We start from the raw sequence: 23,845 nt of genomic DNA, 5'->3' as shown, positions 1-23,845 counted from the left end.
AGCAGCCAGTGAGTGCTTCCTCACACCACAGACCATGTCATCCACGTCCTCCTCCATGTACTCCTCCATGGTCCTCCTCCACGTCCTCCTCCATGTCTTCCATGCCTTCCTCCATGGTCCTCCTCCATGTCTTCCATGCCTTCCTCCATGGTCCTCCTCCATGTCTTCCATGTCTTCCATGTCTTCCTCCATGGTCCTCCTCCATGGTCGTCCTCCATGTCCTCCTTCATGTCCTCCGTATCCTCCTCCATGGTCCTCCTCCATGGTTCTCCTTCATGCCTTCCTCCATGGGAAAGCCTGATCTCCCCAGGACTCACCCTGAGCTGTGGATTAGACCCAACACTCTGGCCAAGGAAATGCACCACTTTGGTTTGTTTGGTTTTTGTCTCCTCCGCGCCCCCTCCCCCGGCACTGACTTTGGTTGGCTGTGGGTCCTCTTATGTCAGCTGTGGTTACGCTGACTGCTGCAGGCCCAGAGCTCCTCACTTAGTGTTCTAGAACCCTGAGTACCCATCTTGTGACTTCTGGTCATTGATAAATTGGGGGCCTTTGGGAGTCTGACTATAAGAGGAACAAATAGACTGGGAAGATTGCTCAGCAGTTAAAAACATTTGCCTTGGGGGCTGGAGAGATGGACCAGTGGTTAGGAGCACTGACTTCCTCCAGAGGACCTGGGTTCAATTCCCAGCACCCACACTGCAGCTCACAACTGTCTGAAACTCCAGTTCCAGGGGATCTGATACCTTCACACCAATGTACATGAAGTTAAGTAAATTATTTTAAAAACAAGAACATTTGCCGCCTCCAGGGGACCTGAGTTCCTAGCTCCCATGCCAGGCAGCCTCAATTAGACCCCTCCATCCAAGGGGTCCAGTGCCCTCCTCTGGCCTCTGCAAGCACTGACATGTATGGTACACAGACACACATAAAAATATACTTAAAAAGAGAAACAAGGGTGCTAGAGAGATGGCTCAGTGGTTAAGAGCACTGACTGCTCCTCCAGAGGACCCAGGTTCAATTCCCAGCACCCATCCACCCATATGGCTGCTCACAACTCCAGTTCCAGGGGACCTAACACCCCTGGCAAGACACCAATGCACATACATACATAAATAAATAAATAAATAAATAAGTGAGAAACAAGTACTACCGTGCCTCTTGCCCTGGCTGGCCCTGTGCACACTTCTGCTCTAGCGATACCATGCCTTACCTCTCGAGCTAAGCCACCTGCCCATCCCGCCGCCATCTTTTCCCCCTTCCCCCTTCCCCCTCCATCTTCCCCCCCTCCAGCGCCAGACTCTCGACATTGTCCTGGGACTCCGGAAGCTGGACAGCTCCTGCTTTTTCCTAGTGGACATCCGCTTCCTAAACTGCCGCAGAGTCTTCTGTCTTGGGAGCTTCAAGTAATCAGGAATTAAGGATTGAAGACTAAAATCAGAAGAAGAAAGGAAACGGAGAGTTTGTTTCTATTGGTTAACTGCTCCTGGGCTTTCCCAGTCTTAAAATGTATCTCTTTGTTGACTTTGTGGGCTAGCGAAGGGAGGGGCTACTCTGATCCTAAAGATACAAAATGGGCAAAGTGTAGCCTCCCTTATTGAGAAGCTCAGTATCCAGGCAGAGAGGGGCCGACTGGTAGCCCCAGTGGGACAAAGGCAGAGACGGGGCAGAGATGCCAGGCACAGTGAGTCTGCAGCAGGAGAGGGAGGAGCAGTAGTGGGAAGGCGGCACAGAGCCCAGCTCATCTCTCACTCATGCTGTGTGGGGCCATAACACCAGCAAGTCCCTGGTTAGGCATGTGTGAGACAGCGCACTTCTCTTAGGGCACTCTGTCCTTAGCTCTGACCTAGCTCCCTGGGGAGTATGTGTGCCGTTCCCAGACCAAGACAGACCCCACCCCACTGTAGGAGATGCCTGGCTCCGGGGATCTGGAGGAAAGGCCTGATGTGCAGCCTGACTCTGCCACGCCTTCTAGAGCAAGGCCTGCACTGGCTTGCCTCCTCAAGGGAGCTGCCAGCAGGCGTGGGCCATGCAGACACATTCTCAAAGCAGTCGTGGAAGTAGCAGATAGTCATTTTCATTGGCACAGTACCAGAACCCTTGGGTAGAGGAACCTCAGAGTGGCCCTTCCAACCTCAGAAGGCCCCATTCAGACTACCCTGCCGCCCCCACCCTCTTACAGCCCAGACTCTTAGACACAGCTCAGTTCTCCCGGGGCTGAGCCCCAGCCCGCTAGTCACCCTGCCCCCTCCATCCCGTGAGTCCTAGGGAACCCACCCTGTCACCCAGAGCAGCCACACTGCTCATCCTTTTGTCTGGACACCTTTTGGAATGTCATTAATGAACTTAAGCAAACACTGGAACCCTGCTAAAACAAAGCCATGACCTCCTTGACTGGAGGCCAGAGAAGAGCAGTGCCTGCTCCCTCTCTCCAGGACTGAGGGAGAGGTGAGGCCTCCGGCCCAGGCAGCGTTGGTCCCTGTCAGGCCAGAGTCCACAAGTCTACATGGGATGAGCTGCATTTGTGTCTGACCATCTGGTCCATCTGAGCCCCTTCCATATGCACAGGGCTGAGTGGTCAGGGGCTTTTTCAGACCTAGACTTTGCTTTCAATGGAATGGATTTTGTTTTGGAACAACCTTGGCATGCATGGTGAGCACACTGCTTGTTAGCACCAAGATGAAGAAGTGACCAAGAACACAGGCTCGAGAGAACAGTGAACCTGGCCCAGAGTCCCCTGGAGCAGGGACCACATTTTCTGGAATAGGCATGGTAGACTATGCAAAATGGAGCCTTGCTGTGAGCTAGACATAAAGCCACCAAACAGCCTGACACCATCGGACCAATCTAATGAGTCATCTAAGTATAGATAGGCCTCGGGGCCACCCAGAGCCAGGTTGGTCTTCATTCCACCCACATTCCAACCCAGTGACCCACAGGCAGCCCTGTTCTGCGCTGAAGCTGCCTTTGCGAGCCTTGGACCATGGTCCCAGTCCATCTCTTTCCCAGGAGTGATGGAAGCACCACACAAGTTTCCATTAGGACCTAGTTTCTAGGTGGTACAAACACAGGGTTCTTGTGCCATGTGCCTTGTTCGAATCCCAAGGTGGCTGCTTAAATGTCAATCTAAGGACTAAAGCTTTGTGGCTACCAGGGGACCATGATCTAGTACTGGCTGGCCTGGAACTCGCTATATAGACCAGGCTAGCCTCAAACGCAGATCTGCGTGCCTCCTATGCCTCCCTAGTGCTGTAGTTAAAGGTGTGTGCCACCACACCCAGCTACTGTTCAGCTTTTAAGTGGAGACAGTGTCTGACAAGGAGTGGGAGTCAGGACTTCTGAGCCCCAGCCAAAGCCCTTGCTCTGTGTCCTCGGCAAAGCAGAAAGCCATGTTAAAGCGAGGCGGGAAGTTGCCTGACTCAGACATGGATCCCAGCCTCCTGATGAAAAGCCTTGTTTCTTGGGCTGTCACCCACTCCTAGGGCGACTTTCCTTTTTGCCAGCAGAAGAGAGATTTAACTCGAAACCCTGTGAGTACAATGAGTAGCTGCCTGGGAGGCTTGTTAAGTACCAGGCTGGGTCAGAAAAGTGCAGTGTAAGGAACTCTGGGCAATTGCAGCCTTCTAAACTACTGGGAGGAGCAGGACCTACCCCTGAGGAGTCCTGAAAGCCCCAAAGTTAAAGAGCAGGGAAAGTAAGCCCACAACAAGGCTAAACTGAGCCCCACTTGACCTAGACTTAGGCTTTTCTGAACCTCAGTTTCCCCATCAGGGGAGGGTCCCACCAACTGTGACACACTAAATTCTTAAACTTTATAAATAGAAGAAAAGAAGCCAGGCGTTGGTGGCACATGCCTTTAATCCCAGCACTCGGGAGGCAGAGACAGGCAGATCTCTGTAAGTTCGAGACCAGCCTGGTCTACAGAGCGAGTTCCAGGACAGCCTCGAAAGCCACAGAGAAACCCTGTCTCGAAAAACCAAAAAAATTTTTAAAAAATAAGAAAAATATTTCCAATTTTACTGGGGCCGGGCTGGGGCATAGCTCAGTCAGCAGAGCACTGACTAGTGCAGAGCCCTTAGTCTAACCCTAAACACTGAACTGCAAAACACGGTGCGGTAGCGCACATCCATAATCCCAGGCAATGGTGGATGGGGGCGGGAGGATCGAAAGTTCAAAGTCATCCTCAGGCACATAAGGAGGGCTGGTGATGTAGCCCAGTGATGGGACACTCAGCTGGCATGTGCAGAGCCCTGAGTTTGACCCTCAACGGGGCAAAAAGCATAGCCTTATATAAGCAATGCATGTTCTCTGGAAGGGATCTGGAAAAAGAAGTATAAAGAAGGAAATCACCTGTTACCCCACCACCCACAGCCAAGGACTGTTCTGGGGGTTTTTCCATACATAATCTGTGTGGGATCTCAGTACGAGCTGTTTTATAACCCATGCTTGCCTCTCTGCTTCCTCAGGCTGTCTACAGCAGTGGGAGGTTTGCCTGCATGAAGTAGGAGGGGTGAGGTAGACTGAGGGGTTTGGTTTGGTTTTTATGTTTTTGTCTTTTGCAGGTAAACAGCCCTGGCCAGTTCTTTCCCATTCTAAGCTGTGTGTCTCCTGGTTATTTCTGTAGGATTGCAGTCTTTCTGGGCCAGTGTCTAGAAATTCTACCAGCACCCAGGTGGGGGGCTGGGAGGTTCTAGTAGCATGGGGAGGTTGGAGGTCAGGAACCCCACTTAAAGATGTCTCAGTGGACAGAGCACTCACCCCATCAAAGGATCACCCCAAGCAGTGTTGGTGGCTCCCACTTGAAATCCTTCTCTGGCTGTTCCCGGCAGGAAATCAGGGCAATCCCAGGTGTGCAGGATTCACAGTGTGATCAGGGTGCCCCAGGGCGCTGCGCCTCCACCCCTGCTGCCTTTGAGCACAGAGAGCACAGCGCCTTCCTCCCTGCATCCACCCCCAGATTCCACCCCAGCAGGGCAAAGTCAAGCTCAGCGTCTTCATTTGAATCTCAGATCCAGAGGAAGAGGAGGGAGTCCCATAGGTCTGGCAAGTTCAGGCAGGAGGAGCCCGTGTATACAAACCCTGCTTGGGCCCCAACTCCCCTGCAGCTTACAGCCCAGCACAGAAGACAGAACACTAGCTCCAAAACTCTCCTGCTGCTTGGGAGAGCTTGGGGCAGGAGCCCCAGAGCCCAGGAGAATCCTGAGGCTCTGAGCCTACTTAGAGGCCAGGAAATGGCCCGTGGTCAGGATGCCGCTCGGCCGGAAGGGACGTGGGGCAAGGTACCCAGGTTACCTTCGCCAGTCCCCTCACAGGTCTTGCCCAGCTAGTGAGAGCTAGAGAGAGCCAGCTGGTGCTGGTGCCTTGGCTGATCCAAAATGCTCATGAGAGTCACTGCCTGGAAAACACAGTCTTTCCAGTCTGAACTCTGCCCGCGGGGACCTTGAGGAATGTGTGGTGAGGCCCAAATAGAGGGATTCTGGCTGCAGCTCTTTGCATCCTTAGGGTTTGGTAGGGGAGAAAGATGCTTAGTGCTGTGCCCACTTCCAGTGGGGCGGGTCTGTCTCATCCCAGCCACAGCCAGCCTATTTGGTCCTAACGCTGCTGGTGATAAGGGGCCTGAACCAACGGGAGAACCTTCTGGGTTCAAGGGGCAGGAGGAAGGGCAGTGAGCGTTCCAGGTGGGAACTTGATAGGCCTGAGGTAGTTACAGGAAGATAAACCTCATTGCAGGGTACTGTGTTTCACTTCCTGTTTTGGGGGTGTGGCGGCAGACTTGGAGAGTTTTGGTCGTACATGCCCCCTGTGCCTAGTGCTCCTGTCTTATTGCCTGCATCCTTCCCTGTCAAAAACTCTCTTTTTGTTCATGGAGATGGTTCCAAGGGCTGTTTTTTGTCGCCAGACTGAAGTCTACAGTGCGACTGCTCAGCCCCCATCCTGGTCTAGTCTGGGCCCCAGGCCTTCCTGACAAAAGTGCTAGCTAGGAGCTAATTAGGGCATCCTAGGAGAGGAGTGCTATCCCTGGACACTAAGGAGGCCCTCCCCTTCGCACTCTCAGGGGACCTGCTCTGTCCTGTGCCCAGCCTGTCCAATGAGGTCGATGCCCTTCCAATTCCTGCCGTTAAGTACTCCACAGAAGTCAAGCCCCACACTAGGGTTCTCCCCAGCCTGCACCCCACCTAGATGAGACCACAGCTGCAACCTGGCCACAGAAGCAACTGGGACACACTTCTGTAGCTCACAGCTCAATGCTGCCTCCTAGTCTATTGGTCCAGGGCCTGGAGTCTGCGTTAACCGTGTCCTAATGTCCAAGATCTCTAGTGGGCAAGCATGTCATGGCCATGACCAGCAGGTGGCAGCACAAGACTATTGTCTTAGAAGAGGCACTGTGGGGGTGGGGAACTGTAGTTCCAGCCCCTGGTTGACATGGTCTTTTCTCAGCTTTCAAATGTGGGGCACATCTGTTCATGGGGCCCCAGCCGGGATAAGCCACCAGGAAGATGGCTCTTTAGACAGCCCAGCCTTTTGCCCAGGGCCCCTGATGTGAGAGCCCTGGAATCCCTCCCCCTTGACGTGTGCGTGGATAGGTCACCCCAGAGTCGCTGTCTACTATCCTGTCTCCTAGATGACGTGGCACAAACACTGGATGAGTGGGAGCAGAGGGCGGTCTCCTCCCAACCACCAGGGCCCTGGAGAGCCAGCTACAGATGGAAGGACCCTGCTGCCATCGGATCGGGATGGAGGAGGGCTGGGCCTGGGGACCACGAGGAGGATGGAAGCTGGAAGGGGTTGGGGAGAGGATTAATTGGGAGCTGGAGTAACCTGGAGGGGAGAGGAAGCGGAGGAGGGACCTTTGGATGTCAGGCTGCTGGGAGGACTGGGAGCATGTCAAGTTTCTGACTCCCTCCCTCTCTGGCTGAAGCTGGGGAAACAGTCGGCTCCACCCTGCAAGCACGAGTGTCCTTAGATGCTCAGGCTGGAATGGAGAGCCTCAAGAGCCCCTCCCTCCTTCTCCACCATGTATGCCTAATATGCAATCTTTCAGTTGACACAAATGGCCAGGTCACACCCCCACATCACCGTCCCCAGGAAAGGAGAGGCACAACTCGTGAGACAGGGCAGGCCAAACCCTAGTTTATTTCAGTGTCAGCAACAGCTTAGCCATCAAAAAAATAAACTCTACCCAGGGCGACAGAAGTCTCTACAGCGAGGCTAAGGGCTCAGCCGCCAGGCGGCAAACATGAGGGATGCGTGGCGGGCACTGCCCGGGTATTAAGTTAGGAAGCAGCAGGCTGATGGTGGTGAGGGCCAGGCTTCACTTCTGGGCGGGCATGAGGTCATCGATAGCCTGGCCCTGCTCGAGCCGCTGCTCCATCTCGATGAGAAGTTTCACTCCGTCCACCACCATCTGCACCAGCTCCACCTCCGAGAAGCCCAGGCGGTCCGAGTTGGAGACATCAAAGACTCCGCCGACCGCAGCGGTGTCCACACCACCTGGGGGGGGAGGGGGACAGGGAGACAGGCAGGTCGGCCGGACTGAGGAAACCTGAACCTCGGCGCCCTCACCTGTGCTGCCTGCCCTCACCTGTGCCCCGCTTCTGAAGCCGCAGCCGCTTGAGCACCTCGGAGAACTTCTCGTGCTTGCCCAGGTGCGGCAGCTTGATGTGCACACCTGCCCGCAGTCCGGTGCCCAGGTTGGACGGGCACGTGAGGATGTAGCCCAGGTGAGGGTTCCACATGAACTCGTAGTTCTTAGACTTGAAGAGAGTTTCAATCTGGAGGTGGAGAAGGGAGAGTTCGGAGGGAGAGCCCGGCTGGAAGCCCTAAGGGACCCTGGGAGATGTGGACTCTGGGATCCGCCCGGACCCCTCCCAGGTACCAAGCCCTCAGAGTGAGCAGGCACTGGATGTGGGCGCCACGCCGGACCTGGGTGAGGCCAGTGCAGAATCGGGTGAAGACTTCCTTCATGTTGCCCCCCTTCTGCATGGAGATGACCCGCAGGTGGTCCTCCTCGTTGATCCACACCAGGAAAGTCTTGTTGTCATTGTGCCTGGGGAAGGGGTCCAGTCAAGCAAAAGCGCCCCCCATACGGTCTTAAACACATCCAAAGACAACCGTAGGTAGGTGACCCCAAACAAAAAGTTTCCCAAGTCATGGGGTGTTTATTCTAGCGAGTGTGGGCTAGCTCCCATGTCAGCAACACTGGAGGAAGGCAGGGCGACCAGGGCACCTCACACACACACCCCAGTCACGTGGTGTGTGGCAGGCTAGGGGCTGAAGTAGGCGGAACACCCCCCCCCCGATGAAGCAAGCGCACCTCCGCCCTCACAGTCGGCAGGGGTAGGAGCCCTGCCCGGACCGGTGCGGAGGCTTTTGCGTCACTGGCAGAATCCCGGCGGGGTTTGTGAGTGAGAAGGAGAGAAAACAAGAAGCGCCGGCTCCTAAGAGACCGGTCACCACCCTTGAATCCCTGGAGACTGCGGCCTCCAGTAGCGCAGGGAATCTCACACATCTGAGGGACCAAGGTCACCTGCGCGGAGGGCTGGGACAGGGTGACACGGCAAGGGACCAGGAGATCAGGCCTGGCCCCACCCTCCGAGGACTGAGAGGGGGAGGGCTCGTACCATATGCCGCGAGCATCCGGCCAGTCGCGGGCCATGCCGGAGGCCAGCAGCAGAGGCGACACAGGCTTGTCGAAGAGGAAGTGGTCGTCGATGAGCTGCTGTTGCTCCGCTTCGGTCATGCTCTTGAGCGCGTAGTACCTGCCTGACAGGTCTCCATCCAGGCTGGACAGGGCTGCGGTGTGCAGAGTTCAAGGCCCGGGCGGGTGGGCGAGCGAGCCCGCCGCCCCACCCCAGGCAGTGTGTCCCCGCGCGCGAGGCTGGGACCTTTGACCCTCCCGGTCCCCTGGGGAAACGCTCTTGCAGATAAGAGCGCAGCTGCTCTGCCGGCTGCTACCTGACCCCTACCTTCTACCGCCAGCTTCTCGATGGCGCGGCGCTCCCCGCGACTGCAGTGCGGGGGGAGGCAGAAGCCGCGGATGCTGCGGCCGGTGCGCACCCGCGAGCTCAGTACGTAGTTGGGGTCCAGGTCATCGCCGCCCTGAGGACGCAAAGTGAGGGCGGGAGTGAGCGCCGCCGAGACCCCTCTTCCCCATCGCGCCCTGACCCGGCCGCCCCGCACCTGCAGGTTGTCTGGGTTGAGGTCGGTCTTGTGCTCATCGCTGGGCTGGTAGCCGCCGTGCCGGTCCTCAATGATGGGGTCGAAGAGGTCCTTGAACACGTCGTAAGTCTCCTCGTCGCCCGCCACCGCACCCACAGTCATGATGTACGGGTGGCCTGGGGGAGGGGAGCGGCGACACTGACGTCACCGCCAGGCTGGAGCTGAGGTCCCTGCGGCTGAGCGCGGGAAGGGGATGAGGGGACCCCAGCCCGCTGGAGGTTGAGGGAAAGGCAGAGGGACCCTTGTCCAGGGGGTCTCTTGGGGAGACGGAAGCCTGACGCTTACAGGGGTGCGCATACCCGGATTGTCTACGCCAGTCTGAATGGCGTCGTCCAACGTGAAGCCGCTTGGTGTGCACTTGGCACGGAGCTCGGCGTACAGCTCGGGGGTCAGCACCTTGGCCATATGGTTGTTGTGGCTGCTCAGATCAGGGAACTCATCCTCGGCCGGGAAGCGCAGCTTCTGCGTATTATGGCTGTTGGAGAAGGGCATGGCGGCGGTGGCGGGCTGCAGGGAAGCGCAGGGTCAGAGGAGCTCTGCGCATCGGCCTCCGGGGACCTGCAAACCGCTCGGGACCCCTGCGGCTTCCCCCCCGGACGCCGCCAAGGTCAGCGGGGTCTGCATCCTCTGCTCCCGGCGCCTGCGCATCCCTGGTCCCCAGTGGGTCCGGTGCGCGCTCCCCGCAGCGCGGCCGTGCGTGACGCCCCAGTCCCGCACCCCTCCGCGCGGTGCCCCGAGCAGCTACCCCTGACCCTTGGATCCGCTCACCGGGATGCGGGACACAGCGAGGGCGCAGATTGCCTGAGCAGCTCCTGGCGCAGCACAGACGAACAGCGTCGGCTCGCTGCTCCGGAGCTCTTAAGGGGCTCGTCGCCAGCTGCCCATTGGCGGTTATTTATAGCCCATTCATTCCATTGGCCCGCGCTTTGGGGTGGTGCCGCTGCTTTGTCCGTGGCAGCAGCCCTCGACACCCCCAGCCGCCCACCCCAGCGGTCCCCGAGTCTGGACACCACAGTTTAGCTATCCCCGCGGCGCTCGCACAAGGTAACGAAGGCAGAACCCCAGGGCCTTAAGTATCCTAGATCTTTCTCATATACACTGCCTTGGGGCGGGAAACTGAGTCTGGAAAGCCGGCTGGTACTGGGTCTCCTGCCTTCCCCTCCTCCTGCCTTGTCTGGTGGACCGCCTTGGCGCGGGGGCCTGTCGAGAGTTTCCAGGTCTTTAACTTTGGGTATGGCGTTCATCCACCGCACCCAAGCTGTACGAAATGGCACAGAGCCACTGACCTTCCTCAAGGTGCCCGCGGGCATCTCCTGGGTGTTCTTGGTGCAGCACCAGAGGCGCAGTCTGGCTATGGTCCAGCCCCGAAGCACCCAGGGTGTTCAGACCTTGGGCGGGATCTAATGAACCGAGCCAACACCCTTGGACCCAGACCCTAAAAGGTTCAAGACACTGAGCTCTGAGGGGCTGGTTTTGAGTATCCAGACCTCCATCCCCTGGCCCTTTCCTCAGGGGACCGGTTCCTACCACCCCACCCACAAAGACAGCACCTACAGTCAGCAGGCAAACCGGGAGTGGAGACAGCATCAGCCAAAAATAAGCTCGCTAATGGCACCCAACACGCTGAAACAGTCTCTCTCCCCCAGCCCCACACACCCAGGCGTGGGGAATTGTAGCAGACTGACCCCAGACAGCGCCGGCTGTGAATTGAAATGTGTGAAGACAGGCATTTGCACCCCGCCTGCAACTGCCAGCCTCTTCATCTTTTCTGGAAAATAATTTGGCAGTATTTATTAAAATGAAAAAAAAATGGTCTACCTCCATGACCTAACACAGGAATTCTAGGAATCCAACCTGTGGAAAGGACAGTGTTGGCCTAGCGTTTGTGGCGCACACCTTTAATCCCAGCACTCGGGAGGCAGAGGCAGGCGGATCTCTGTGAGTTCAAGGCTGGTCTGGTCTACAAGAGCTAGTTTGAGGACAGCATCCAAAGCCACAGAGAAATCCTGTCTCGAACCCCGCCCCCCCACAAAAAGAAAACAAAAGAAAGGACAGTGTATGTCCCTTCTCTGCCAATAGATCAGGGAATGTGGAGTGGGAGAGACACGTTAGGATCCGGCCTTCGGCTCATCTGCGAGGAGGGGGTGGGGGGACACCAGCCATTGCGAGGAAAGGTGCGGAAAGGTGGGTGGGCGGCGAAGTCAGTAAAAGTGTAGGCATGAGTTTAATGTTCTCTCCAACTCCTCACCACTCCAGGCTGCACAAATAAAGCAAGAACCAGACAACCTCCCGTCCTTATGCGTCTGTCAGAATTCCTCCAGTCATTTCACGATGAGCCAGTCCAGGTGCCCAGATGCAAGGAACACGAGGGCGACAGGATCCCTGCCTTTCTGCGGGAGCTGGGCTGCCCTGAGCAAAAGGCTGCGGGAGGGGTGACGGGAATTCCAGGCTTGAGAGAGAATGTGCAGGTACTTCAGCAGAAGGCTCTGGAGCCAAGAACGCAGGGCTCTGCCTGGGCGAGCATGAAAAGCCCTGGCTGTGCTCTCCTCAAAGCTACAAAGTGACTCCACCTGTTCTCTCGCTCGCCTTGGCCAGCCTCGACCTCTCCTGCTTTGACAAGAGCCACCCCCCCAGTTCTGGTATTACAGGGTTGTACCACCCAGATCAAGTCACTGTTTTTAGGCCAAATAAAACAACCCCATATAAGAAGGTATGTGCTGAGGGTTGGAGAGATGGCTCAGAGGCTAAGAGCACTGACTGCTCTTCCAGAGGGCCTAAGTTCAATTCCCAGCACCCACATTGGTGGTTCACAAAGATCTGGTGCCCTCTCTGGCATGCAGGCAGAACACTGGATAGATAGATAGATAGATAGATAGATAGATAGATAGATAGATAAAATCTTTTTTTTTTTTTTTTTGGTTTTTCGAGACAGGGTTTCTCTGTAGCTTTGGAGGCTGTCCTGGAACTCACTTTGTAGACCAGGCTGGCCTCAAACTCACAGAGATCCGCCTGCCTCTGCCTCCCGAGTGCTGGGATTAAAGGCATGTGCCACCAACGCCCGGCTAGATAAAATGTTTTAAAAAAAATGGTGGTGCCCAGCTCTCAGTACTCAGGAAGTAGTGGCAAGTGGATTATCCTAGTTAAGGCCATAGAGTCAACACAGTAACTTCTGGGACAGCCAGGATTACATAGAAATACCATGCCCCCCAAGTATGTGGAGACAAGCATGGGTATGGTGGTGACAAGAACCTATTAGTCCAGCACATGGGAGGGGGAGACAGGAAGATCAGGAGTTCAAAGCCAGCCTGTGCTCCATGAGCTCCTGTCTTAGACAGAGAGAGAGAGAGGGAGAGAGAGTAACGCATTGGCTAGACAGCAGGTGTTCCATAAGCCTGTAATTCCGGCATTCTATGCCCCCTTCAGCCCCTCTCAGAAATGTCTGCAGCTGCTGACCCAGTGCCTACCCATGTCAGGCAAGCTGGTTCTGCTTGAGCCCCAAGTGCTCAAGTTTCTGTTTGTAGAAATAGAGAGGAAGCAAACATGGTGTCCAGGGTGGGGGCAGGGGCTCAGGGCTTCCTCTTTGTCTCCAGCATTCACAGTTTCGCAGCCTCCTCTTCTGCCCTCCTCCCGTCTCCCCACATGGACAAGGCCAGGGCTGCAATAAGGTGAGGTACAGAAGGCCGCAGTCAGCCACACCCAGCACGGGGACGGGCTCCTGTGGCCTTCAGTCTGTGCCCTTGCACCACGAAACAGAAAGGAGGACTGGCTGTTAGTGCTGACTCAGGCACCCAGGCACCCAGGGTCCCGAGTGTCTACCCTCGGCTGCTGGGCAGAGTGTGTCTACCCTCGGCTGCTGGGCAGACTCACAGAGCAGCGTGGCTAGGCAGCTGTAGCAGAGATGACAGCAGGGTAGATAGATGAGGAACCTTCACAGCCTTCAGACCACAACATCAGTGTGAGACCCCCACTTGGGGGATTGCTTGGAAGTCCTGGAGGGCCTCAGAGGAAGGGAACAAGGTGAGGGCCTGCTAATCCAGCCTAGACCTGACTGTGGATGACCCTCTGCTGTCCTTGGGAAAAACAGTAGTTGGTTTGCCAGCTTCCAGGCAAGAAGCTGGGTGACATCATTCAGAAGATTTATGGTTCCATCTCCTTAGAAATCACACCAAGTAATCACACCAAGTCATACATTAACCACAGGGCCTGGAAGGGGCCTCAAAGGAGTCCCAAGTCTTTTATTCAGAGCATGGGCCAGCCCAGCAGGGCAAGTGCAGGCTCAGACAGGGCCCGGCTCTAAGCTCCACACAGGCCATCCTTAGTCTATGCCGAGTGAATTGCTTCCTCTCTGCTCATTTGCTCTTGGAATGCAAAGGGGAATTGGCAAAGGTCAGGAGGACACCGGGAATCAGGGGGTTGTGCCAGTCAAAAGGGACTCCTGTTTTGTTTTGGGTTTTTGGTGTGTTTTTTTTTGGGGGGGGGAGGGTTTCGAGACAGGGTTTCTCTGTATTGCTTTGGAGCCTGTCCTGGCACTCTCTGTAGACCAGGCTGGCCTTGAACTTAGAGATCCATCTGCCTCTGCTCCTGGTTGCTGGGATTAAAAGTGTACACCACCAATGCCTGGCCTTGTTTTGTTTTGTTTTTTGTTTTTTCAAGACAGGGTTTCTCGCCGGGCGTTGGAGGAGCACGCCTTAAATCCCAGCACTCGGGAGGCAGAGGCAGGCAGATCTCTGTGAGTTCGAGGCCAGCCTGGTCTACAGAGCGAGTTCCAGGACAGCCTCCAAAGCCACAGAGAAACCCTGTCTCGAAAAACAAAAACAAAAAAAAAAAAAAAAAAAAAGACAGGGTTTCTCTGTATTGTTTTGGAGGCTGTCCTGAAACTTGCTTTGTAGACCAGGCTGGCCTCGAACTCACAGAGATCCGCCTGCCTCTGCCTCCTGAGTGCTGGGATTAAAGGCATGCACCGACACCGCCTGGCTCACAGGGAACTCTTGGCAACCCAGACCCTGCCAGAGGTGCAGGTGGAGCAGCCGCCCCCAAAGGCATCTTCAGCTTCCTCACCTCCAGCCTGCCTCCATTCCTGCTCCTTCAAGTTCTCTGAAACGAGGCTTTAAACTCCAATCCCAGGTGACACACTCCTTTAACCCCAGGATTTGGTAGGCAGAGGAAGGCAGTTCTCTCCCAGTCGGAGGCCAACATGTATTACTTAGTGAGTTCCAGACCAGCCAAGGCTACATAGGGGAACTGTCTCAAAGACAAAATTCAATCCTGCTTGAACCACGTTGTGTGTCTGATGTTAGGCAAATTAACCTTCTGTTCCCCATCTATAAAGTGGTCATAAAATTGTAGGGGATGATTCAGTGGCATCACAGTTAGCGGGATGCATTTAGCAATGTAGCATCCGTTCTTATTAGAACCCTCGGAAGCCCCCCTCCCACCCCCATGCCCCCACCAGCTAGGGTCTCAGGGAGGCTGAGGCTAGACATGGCAAACGCTAGCTTCGAGAAAGCAGACTGAGGAAGGGACACAGGAGGCACAGGCAGGCCAGCAGTGGACAGCTGGGACTAAGGGAAAACCCTGTGTTGAGCTCACAGGCTGGGGAGAGACACAATCGGGCCTGGTCTCCATGCCGCTGAGAGACTGGGGAGGAGCCTCCCAGAAGTGGAAAGTCTAACTCTCCAGAGAAGCAATTAGGGTGTGGATTGGGCTGCGCACCATCACGGGAGTGAAGTAGCCTACTGGAACAGAGGTTGTGGAGTCCAGGATAGGGCTGGGGTGACTCCACAGCATGGAAATCCAAAAATCCCTCATTGCCTACCCTCTCAAGCTACCAGATCAAGGCCAGGCAGGGCAGAGACCTGAAGCCCTAATGTCAGGCACCTGGGTTTCCAGGGCAAGGCCCTCACACATACTGGCATAGTCTGGCCCCAGAGGATCCCCACAAGCCAGCAGGACTGTAGAAAGGGCATGTTCGTGGGGCTGGGCCGCCCCCACCTTCCCCAGGTGGCTGGGGAGCCTGGAGGTGCTCCTGCTGAAGCCTCGCCCTTCACTCTCCCTGCCCCGGCTCCCCTCTCCATTGCACACGCTCCACTCCGGGGAAGAACCTTCCTTCATGAGCAACACTCCTTCACGAGGAGCCCATGAGGGCTCTGAATCAGCTCTGCTGAGACAAAACACCCCTACAGCTTCCCCTTTCTGCCCGGGTCTCCCGCAGCCCCTCCCCCGTTCACCCAGCCCTCAAGACGCCAGGGATGGCGGAAGAGAACCCTAGGTGTCCTTCCCCTCAGGCAGGGCCGGGTCACTTCGGCAGACTATTCCAGACTCCCCCTTCTCCTTATACTTGGCCTGGCCCTGACCAAAGCCTTTGGGCCCCGCCTCTGCTCTCGGGTTCCACTTTCTAGGATTCATCCAGGAGTTCAGGCAGGGTGTTTGCAAAGACAAAATGTTCTGGTGGCCCCGGCAGGGAGGCCCCGGGCCTGCCCAGCTGTCAAAGTGCGCTTTAGGGTCAGGCCTATCGGGCGGGCAGAAGCCCCAAGCCCTGGGCAGCCCTAAAGAGCCGCACGCGGACCAGACGCTGGCGAGGAGGGGACTTTTATTTTGCACAGCGCTCGCGTCTCCCAGGCAACGCGCAAGTCTGCACACAAGGCCACCGGCGCGGAGACGCCAGCCAGGAAACGTCCTCTGGGGGCGCGCAGAGGACAGCGCCGAGGCTCCCGGCAATCCCCGCGCCGGCGTCGACGTCATCAAAAGGCACCGGAAGTGCGGCGGTCGCAACGGAGCCACGTGTGAGCCGAGAGCCGGCGTGCGCCGGGTGAGTGTCCGAGCGTGGACTAAGTGGCCAGGGCGGGAGAGGCGCTCCGGGATTGCCTGCAGGTCCCGCGCCGTTCCGCGGGTAGCCAGCCGTCCCTGCCGTCGGGAGCCCGCCCGGGGGACTCTGGGCAAGGGGCGCCGCGGAATCCCGGCTTGGCGGCGACTCGGCTCCGCCGCTGGAGCACACCTTCCAGGGGCCTCCGCCTTCACAGCTGGGGAGTGAAGAAAAAACTTTGTTCTGGTCGCTCTTGCGCGAGAATCCTTGGGCTTCTCTCGTGTCCGCCCAGATCTAGAAGGGCTCCGCGTGTCAGGCTAGAGTGCAGCTCTGCTGGGTTGCCCGACCAAGCCAGCTACCCGTACCCATACTGGCCAGAACCCAGGCCCCACAGACCTCTCTACCCAACCGCAGACCCCCTTCCTACCTCCTGGACCTACCTCACGCTCACACACCATTTCCCCAGGTCCCGGATACTTGGTAGACGTTGACACCATGAGCTTCGTGGCGTACGAGGAGCTGATCAAGGAAGGCGATACGGCCATTCTGTCGCTGGGCCATGGCTCGATGATGGCGGTGCGTGTGCAACGTGGGGCCCAGACCCAGACCCGGCATGGCGTCCTGCGGCACTCAGTGGACCTCATTGGCCGCCCATTTGGCTCCAAGGTGATCTGCAGCAGAGGCGGCTGGGTGTATGTGCTTCACCCCACCCCTGAGCTCTGGACAGTGAACCTGCCCCACCGCACACAGATCCTCTACTCCACCGACATTGCCTTAATCACCATGATGCTAGAGCTGCGACCCGGTTCTGTGGTCTGTGAATCAGGTGAGCTCCTCTGGTGTCTCCAGAGCTGAGCACCGACATAAAAGTGAGAGCCAGACCCACCACGGTTAAAGACGGTTTTGCAGCGAACCCTTTATTGCAGATGGGTGCTGAATTACTTGGTTTCTGTTCTAGCAGCTCTGCTTGGTGGGGAGTCTGTGACTGCAGGGAGGGAAGTGACATCTGGTGGGGACTGACCTGGAGAAGGAAGAGGGGGAGGCGGCGGTGGTACCTTATGGGGGTCTTGGCTTCCTTTGAGGTGCCAGGGCTAGGCTTGGTGCTGGCCAAAGTGCTGACCGTCATCTCTAGGCCAGCTGTCCCTTCCTAGAGGGAGGCTAATTACCTCCAAGAGCTCAGTGTAGGGACTATTCTGCCCACAGCCATTCACGGCCAGACCCTCGCCTAGTTCCAGCAAAGACTGGCAGCACTGTCTCTGAGACCAGACCAGGGGGTGGGTAGAGGTTTCTGGAGCTGACTGTTTCTCTGTCACACACCCCTGGATGCTGTGACCACTACACAACCTAGGCATGTATCTCCAACAAGAGTGATTCCTGGGCCACATGTGGCTACGTCCTTGGTGGCGTTTTTTTGTGGTGGGCTTGGAAACTGGGGTTCAGAGTCATGAGAGTGCCTGGATCCCCCCTTTTGCTGGCTTTCTCTCCCTTCAGAGGGAGACGGTGGACAGCAGAATTCAGAGCCAGCCCTAACAACCCTTCCTGTCCTGCAGTGGGCACTATCCTCTCTCAGGCCCTCATCCCTTTGTCAGTCAACAACTCCTTCGCTCCTGTGTGGTACGAAGTTCCCGCCCTCAAAAAGACAGGACAGGCGGTGAACCTGGTGACCATTCAGTGCTGCTGACTGTGAGATGCTTATAACCAGGAATGCTCGTCTGAGGGTGACTTAGTGGGATCCCCCAAACTCAGGAAGTCAGGGATCTGGGAAGGTGACCTTTGAGCTAAAAATGATGAGGTTCTAGCAAAAGCCACAGAAGAGCTGTGCAGACGCCCTGAGGTAGGAGGCGGATGCTGGTGCACGCTGGGGAGAGGACCTCTGGCCGGAGCAGGGAGCGAGGACGAAGAAGCAGTAAATGAGGTTGGGAGGCAGGAGGGCACCCTCACGGGGCTGTCAGGAGCCCGCAGCCTCCCTTGGAGGCGGAGGCAGGGCCAGCGTCTGCAGACATGGAAGAGGGGAGGACTGGGGATGAGGCACAGAGGTGGGAGACGGGATCACCCCTGAGGCGGAGTCACCCCAAGAGTACTGCCACAGTGGGGTGAGAGGCCATTGCCACCGTGGTCACCAAGCAGGGCACTGGGAGCTGAGGAAGGCCAGTTCCGGGATGAGTGGTGATGGGCTAGCCCAGGCCCTGCGGGTGTGAAGTCAGCCGAAGACGTAGCCCTGCTTCTAAGGAGAGTGGAGGCTTTATTTTTTTTTAAGTGATTTGAGACGGGGTTTTTCTGTGTTAGCCCCGGCTATCCTGGAACTTGCTCTGTAGACCAGGCTGGCCTCGAACTCTAGAAAAATCTGCCTGCATCTGCCCCTACCCCAAGCACCTGGATTAAATGCGTGCACCACTGTCCATCTGAGTGAAGGTTTTTTGACAGACTGGTGACATTATGGGAAGGGTGGAGCAGGTTGGCTGTAGGTCACATGACTTCAAGGAGAAGCAGGGAGAATTGCCCCTGTGCAGTGGGGGTGGGGTGTGGGGAGGAGCTCACGGCAGGAGGTAGAAAATAAGGTAGACAGCTGTCAGGGAGACCCATGGGAGCTCATGGCAGGAGGTAGACCCATGGGTTGACCGTAGTTTAGAAGACGCCAGGCCAGGCTAGAACAGGCCAGCATTAGCCCTGCCCAGACCCACAGCCTCTGTGCTTCTGACTCGTTCTGTGTGTACACCGGGTAGGGCTGCCCTGCCCTCGCCTGTGGACACTACACAGCCCAGCATCCCAAACCCAGGGCTGAGGTTGCTGAGAGCAGATTGTAGCTCTGACCCTGGGGTCAGCTGAACTCAGGCCTGCAGCAAGGGAACTGTTTACGGGTGGTGTAGGTCCTCAGATGACCCCTCAACCCTCTCATCTTGTCCCGCCAGGCACGGGCAGTGGTTCTGTGTCCCATGCCATCATCCGTAGCATTGCCCCCACTGGCCACCTACACACCGTGGAGTTCCACCAGCAGCGGGCAGACAAGGCCCGGGAGGAGTTCCAGGAGCACCGGGTGAGCCAGTGGGTGACCGTGCACACCCAGGACGTGTGCCGCAGTGGCTTTGGTGTGACCCATGTGGCTGATGCTGTCTTCCTGGATATCCCATCACCCTGGGAAGCTGTGGGCCATGCCTGGGATGCCCTCAAGGTTGAAGGTATGTCGGTGGTGTTGGAAAGGGGGGGGTCGAGCTTCTGGGTCATCTAGAACCCAGGGAGACATGGTTCCTGTAGGCCTTGCAGTAGCAATGGGCAGGCCAGGATCCCTTTTGGTACAAAGTGAAGACTGCCTTGGACTGGCTGGAGACCACAGTGCTGGGAAATCACGGAGGCCCTGGGGCCTTGGCAACTCCACGCAAGTGCAGATAGGATCTGCATGACAGGGCAGGCCTGGATTCAATATGGAGGTCATAAGTAGTCCCTTACCCCCAGCCATTTCCTGCAGACTCCCCACACCCATGCTGTAGAGCCAGGCAGCTGGACCCTTTTAGGGAAGACTCTGGAGGCGGAGCAATAGGGAGGCCTGGAGAAGGTCGGCCCTGAGCCAGAGAGGCGGCTGGTGAGTCCCAGGGATTTTTGCCTTTTCTGGAGAAGAAGCAGGCTTGGCAGCCAGGGCTGCTCTCCTCCCAGCTCCATACAGAGGGTGGGGGGAAGCCTCTCAGGCAGGAGTCCAGGTCTTTCTGCTGCCTCAAGCTCTGCCCAGATCTCTGTGTCCCTCGTGTCTGCTGAGGTGGCTTAGAGCTGGGAGGGGAATCCTGGGAGTCCACACCTGAAGGTTCCCTGACCTGAGGCAGGGCCCTGGTTGGTCCAGCCCCGTTGAGGTCTAAGCAGGTGAGCCTCCTTGCAGAGTCATCCAGAGGCGCCCGTGCCTGGTTTTTGGTCCCCTGTCCCCTTTTCTGTGCTGTCCCCAGATCTTCCCGCTCTGGGTGCTTAGGCCTTTTTTTGTGTGCCTGGGGTTTTCTAACACGACCTGTCTCTGGTAGCTTCTGGCCGTTCGGGATGTGGTGTGCTCTGCTCTTGAGTGACAGTGGACTCTGTACTGACATCAGGCCAGCTCCTACTTCATACCTGCCAGGTGTCCAGTGTCAGAGAGCACTGTGGGTACCAGGCCCAGGGACATTTGTACACACTCCTCCCCTGCCCTGACTTGCTCGTGATCCCCTGCCAAGACACAGATAGGGCTCTCTCGCACAGTCTCGCTGCAGGCTGTGAAGCCTGTGGGCTGCCCCAGTGGGAGGCAGCAGGGAGGGGCTCAGACTGTGCTCTCTTTAGGCTCCTCCTGTTCCCAAGAGCCAACGACAGCCTCTAATTTCCTGTGACAGCAGCAGCCTACACACCACCTCATGCTACCCTATTGTTAGAGCTATTCTTGGGCCTGGCTCTGACAACCCTGACCCCCAGCCTTCCACTGCCTCCTGTAAGGCAGGCTGGCTGTGCCTGCTGGCAGCCAGGGAAACCCAGGCGTCTTGGGTTTGGGCTTGACTGCTGACCTGGGCTCCTGTCCCAGTGTGGGTCCTCAGATCCGGTGCAACTTTACAACTTCCGAGGTCCCTGCATAGCTCCATAGCCTACCGGCTCACAGTCTGCAGGCAGGCAGCCTCAGGTCCGGGGTGGGTTGTGGGAGCTATTGACTCTGCCCTCTGACCCCGTGTCTTGCTCCTACAGGTGGGCGCTTCTGTTCCTTCTCTCCATGCATTGAGCAAGTGCAGCGCACATGCCAGACACTGGCAGCCCATGGCTTCACAGAGCTCAGTACCCTGGAGGTGCTTCCCCAGGTCTACAATGTACGCACCGTCAGTCTGCCCCTGCCTGACCTGGGGACCGGTGACTCAGAGGTCAGCGTGGGCTCCGATGCCAGCCCCTTCCGTAGTGGCACACCCATGAAGGAGACTGTGGGTCACACTGGCTACCTGACTTTTGCCACCAAGACTCCAGGCTAGCGGGCCTGGGCAGGAGTATCACATGCAAGCAGGGAGGCCAGAGGCTGCCTTATATGGCCAGCCGCTGCCTGTGGGCTTGTTTAAAAACAGATGGCAGGGTGGATGAGGCAGGGGCCTCCTAGGTGGTTGAGGGGGGTGAGTAGGCTGGCCCTGTTGAGGAGGGAGGCATTCCTGTCTCCCGAGAGGGAAGCTCCACCTCATCACTGCTCTTCTCAAGCTCTGTCCTGGCCGCTCTTTGTTGTCAACAGGGAGTTTCCTCTGCCATAGGCGCTCCTGGGTGTTGAGACCAAATCGTGCAAGTTGAAGGCCAAGGAAGCTCCGGGCACTGCCCGAAACCTGGGCTGACCTACAGGGGCATGGACTATCCTATCCCTGGTCCAAGGCTCTAGCCACTGGTGGGCCAGAGCTCAGGGGAAAGCTGTAGTTGAGCTAACCCGGAAAGCCTGCCCCTGCCCTCATCTCTGTACTTCCGCAGGGCTGATGAAGGGACCAGACTGGCCTAGGGGTCAAAGGAGTTACCTCATAGGTCTTGAGTGCTGCACAGGCCATGTGTGAGCATACTTGTACCCAGAATCCCTGGCGTGCCATCGTCGGTGCCATCATCCTGTGGAAAGGGAGTCCAGTGGCACAGGTCTGTGTCCTGTCAAACCCCTGCTGGAGCTAGGGTCAAAGAGCTGGTGCATGCCTAGGAGCCCTGGCTGCAGACTGCTGCATGTGCCGTCTTGGGCCTAGCGTTCAGACCTGGTGTGTGGCCAGCTTCAAGGGAGTCTCAGGGCCCCGATGGATCGTATTGGCGTGGGGCTGCCCCGCAGCTGCTCCTGCTGCATGGAAGCAGCCATTGGCCCCTGAGGTACCTAGTGGACCAATAAGTGTTTCGTCCTGCTGTGCTTTGTTGCCCTGGCTGCTGGAGGGCTTTGCGGTCTCAGCTGTTGTCCTCCGGGCCCACTGCCCCACACTTGGCGTCCTGACCTCTGTCGCTTCTTGTCCACCCTGAGTTGGTACTGTGGGGTTAAGCTCTAGGATAGCAGCCCAGGACGCTTCACAAAGGCGCAGTGTATGGCCACCTCCACCCAATGCAGAAAGGGCCTCTTGTTCCGAGAGGTCTCCACTGCTGGGTCTCTACTGCTTAGGGCACCAGGCCTCCCTCTGCTCCTGACCTACACTCCGTCCCACATTCCCTCGAGGACCTAACCCAGCGTTCCTGGTGGTGACTTCCCAGGCTGCCCGCTCCCTGTGCAGTGCAACTCTAGGTCACCTGTGGATGGGAATTCTACAGCCCGAGAGGTCTGTGTGCCCTCAGAGCTATTCAGGGCCCCTAGGACCGATAGCCTCTAGGGCCTGCTCTTGGCTTTTCCTTAGTGCCTGGTTTGGAGGGTGTGAGGGGTCCCTGGGCCATGTCCAACAGAGAGTGGAGGAGTGCCAACAGTTGCTAAAAGGTGGATGGCCTGTGCACCTTGGTGCCCTGCTTACCCTGACGCGCACGCTCACACACACGCACGCACGCCAGCACGCCTGCACTGTGTCCTTGGGGAAGGGCTCCCAGACAACAGTAAAGTCTAGAGATGGCGTTGCCTTGCAGCAGCAGCAGGCTCTGCTCAGTGTGGACTCGGGCCGACAGTGAGGCCCAGGATGTCTTTTTTCCACATGGGGCTCTAGGAGTAAATGTCTTGTGAGCTACCAAGGCCTGGGTGAGGGACTGTGACGAAGGCTGGAAAAACCCAATCTGCCTACTGTTCTGTGGAATAACCAAATTCTGCTTTTGTGGTCTGAGCCTTGGAGGGCTAACCCAACCCCACTTCACCTCTGAGTCCGGCTCAGACTAGAGCTCCACCTGACAGTGAACTTAGCCATGAACCCCGAGTCTCTAAGGCTCTGCTCAAATCTTCCTCATTTGTTTGTTTTTGGAACAGGGTTTCTCAGTGTAGCCCTGGCTGGCCTTAAAATCAGAGATGTGCCTGTCTGCCTCCTGTGCTGGAATTAAAGGGGTGCACCACCATGCCTAGGTAGATCACCCCTTCTTGGTTGCTTTCCCAGACTATCCACTTTCACCCGGGAACATTCAGCTCAGCCATCCTCTGTCCCACACCCTACTGATCTTTCTCAGCATGGAAGCCCCCAAGACAAGGTCTCAGGTCCTACAGACCTGGTCTGACTCCCATGGTTGAGTCCTGTTAGCCAATCTGCCTGACTCAGAGCCTCCAGACTCATCATGGGTCAAGATCCTAGGCACTCCCCATCCAGCCTGACTCCTGTGTGTGGCCCTCTGGTCTCCCTTCGATCTTTTCCCGGGTCACAGCCTCCTGCGCTGTGATTGGGACATCCGAACACCTCCTTGGCAGAAGCCTGACTTGCAGCGCCAGCCCCGGGGGCCCAGATGCACCCCTAGGTGCAACTCTGCTTCACCTGCTAGAAGCTCCTGGGCCAGACAGTCAGTTTCTCCCAAGGGGTACACCTCCCCCTTAGCCACCTGTGAGCTGTGCCCTGGCATCTAGTGTTGGATCTCCAGGTGAGCAGTGGGTAGTATAGGTTCAAGGTACACCTCTGCCTCTCACATTGCCTCAGCGTCCTGGAACCTCCTGACCATTGTACTGTCTGTCATCTCCCCGCAGCCTGGTCTGCGTCCTGGTAGCAGGCAGACTGCCAGGGGCCTCCAAGGAGCAGCGCTCCATGCCCACCTCTGCAGATGCTACACAGGTGGGAGGGTGAGACTCTGCCCAGTTTGCACATCAGAGGCCAAAGGGGACGGGCTGGCGAGCACCCTGTGGACTTGAGGCTAGCCTAGGCTGCTCTTGACCAATTAAATAAGAGATTCCTTGGGGAGGGGCCTCCATCAGGCCCGAGCTCCTGAGGTCAGGAACATCTGGGAGAT

The 23,845-nt window shown here is 57.1% G+C and overlaps 2 protein-coding genes and 1 long non-coding RNA gene across 5 annotated transcripts; 1 reads left to right on the top strand and 2 right to left on the bottom strand.

The window, feature by feature from the left end:
• Positions 1 to 7,100: 7,100 nt before the first annotated feature.
• Positions 7,101 to 10,126, bottom strand: Ckb (creatine kinase B). 2 transcript variants are annotated; one of them, XM_005068321.4, is made up of 8 exons: positions 9,985 to 10,126; positions 9,516 to 9,723; positions 9,178 to 9,332; positions 8,964 to 9,096; positions 8,619 to 8,790; positions 7,921 to 8,044; positions 7,580 to 7,769; positions 7,101 to 7,488 (listed from the first exon to the last, which is right to left on the bottom strand). In XM_005068321.4, the coding sequence occupies exons 2-8, from the start codon at positions 9,706 to 9,708 to the stop codon at positions 7,310 to 7,312; spliced, it is 1,146 nt and encodes a 381-aa protein (XP_005068378.1). In that variant the 5' UTR covers positions 9,709 to 9,723; positions 9,985 to 10,126; the 3' UTR covers positions 7,101 to 7,309. The 2 variants fall into 2 exon arrangements, with proteins under 2 accessions (XP_005068378.1, XP_040598353.1); XM_040742419.1 differs by having other exon boundaries at positions 8,964 to 9,332.
• Positions 10,127 to 14,175: 4,049 nt separating this feature from the next.
• On the top strand, positions 14,176 to 21,240 carry Trmt61a (tRNA methyltransferase 61A). 2 transcript variants are annotated; one of them, XM_005068319.4, is made up of 4 exons: positions 14,176 to 16,024; positions 16,485 to 16,844; positions 18,928 to 19,194; positions 20,702 to 21,240. In XM_005068319.4, exons 2-4 carry the CDS (start codon positions 16,514 to 16,516, stop codon positions 20,974 to 20,976), a joined length of 873 nt encoding a protein of 290 aa, XP_005068376.1. In that variant the 5' UTR covers positions 14,176 to 16,024; positions 16,485 to 16,513; the 3' UTR covers positions 20,977 to 21,240. The 2 variants fall into 2 exon arrangements, with proteins under 2 accessions (XP_005068376.1, XP_040598351.1); XM_040742417.1 differs by lacking the exon at positions 14,176 to 16,024 and having other exon boundaries at positions 16,227 to 16,844.
• LOC121139235 lies at positions 15,789 to 16,597 on the bottom strand. Its single transcript, XR_005876092.1, has 2 exons — positions 16,459 to 16,597; positions 15,789 to 16,235 (listed from the first exon to the last, which is right to left on the bottom strand). It is a non-coding gene; the product is annotated as an uncharacterized LOC121139235 (long non-coding RNA).
• Positions 21,241 to 23,845: the final 2,605 nt, after the last annotated feature.

This window comes from Mesocricetus auratus, unplaced genomic scaffold (assembly GCF_017639785.1).
Source record: "Mesocricetus auratus isolate SY011 unplaced genomic scaffold, BCM_Maur_2.0 Super-Scaffold_15014, whole genome shotgun sequence".
NCBI lineage: Eukaryota > Metazoa > Chordata > Mammalia > Rodentia > Cricetidae > Mesocricetus > Mesocricetus auratus.
The sequence above is the reverse complement of the archived record's forward strand: the minus strand, read 5'-3'. Positions and strand labels throughout refer to the sequence as shown.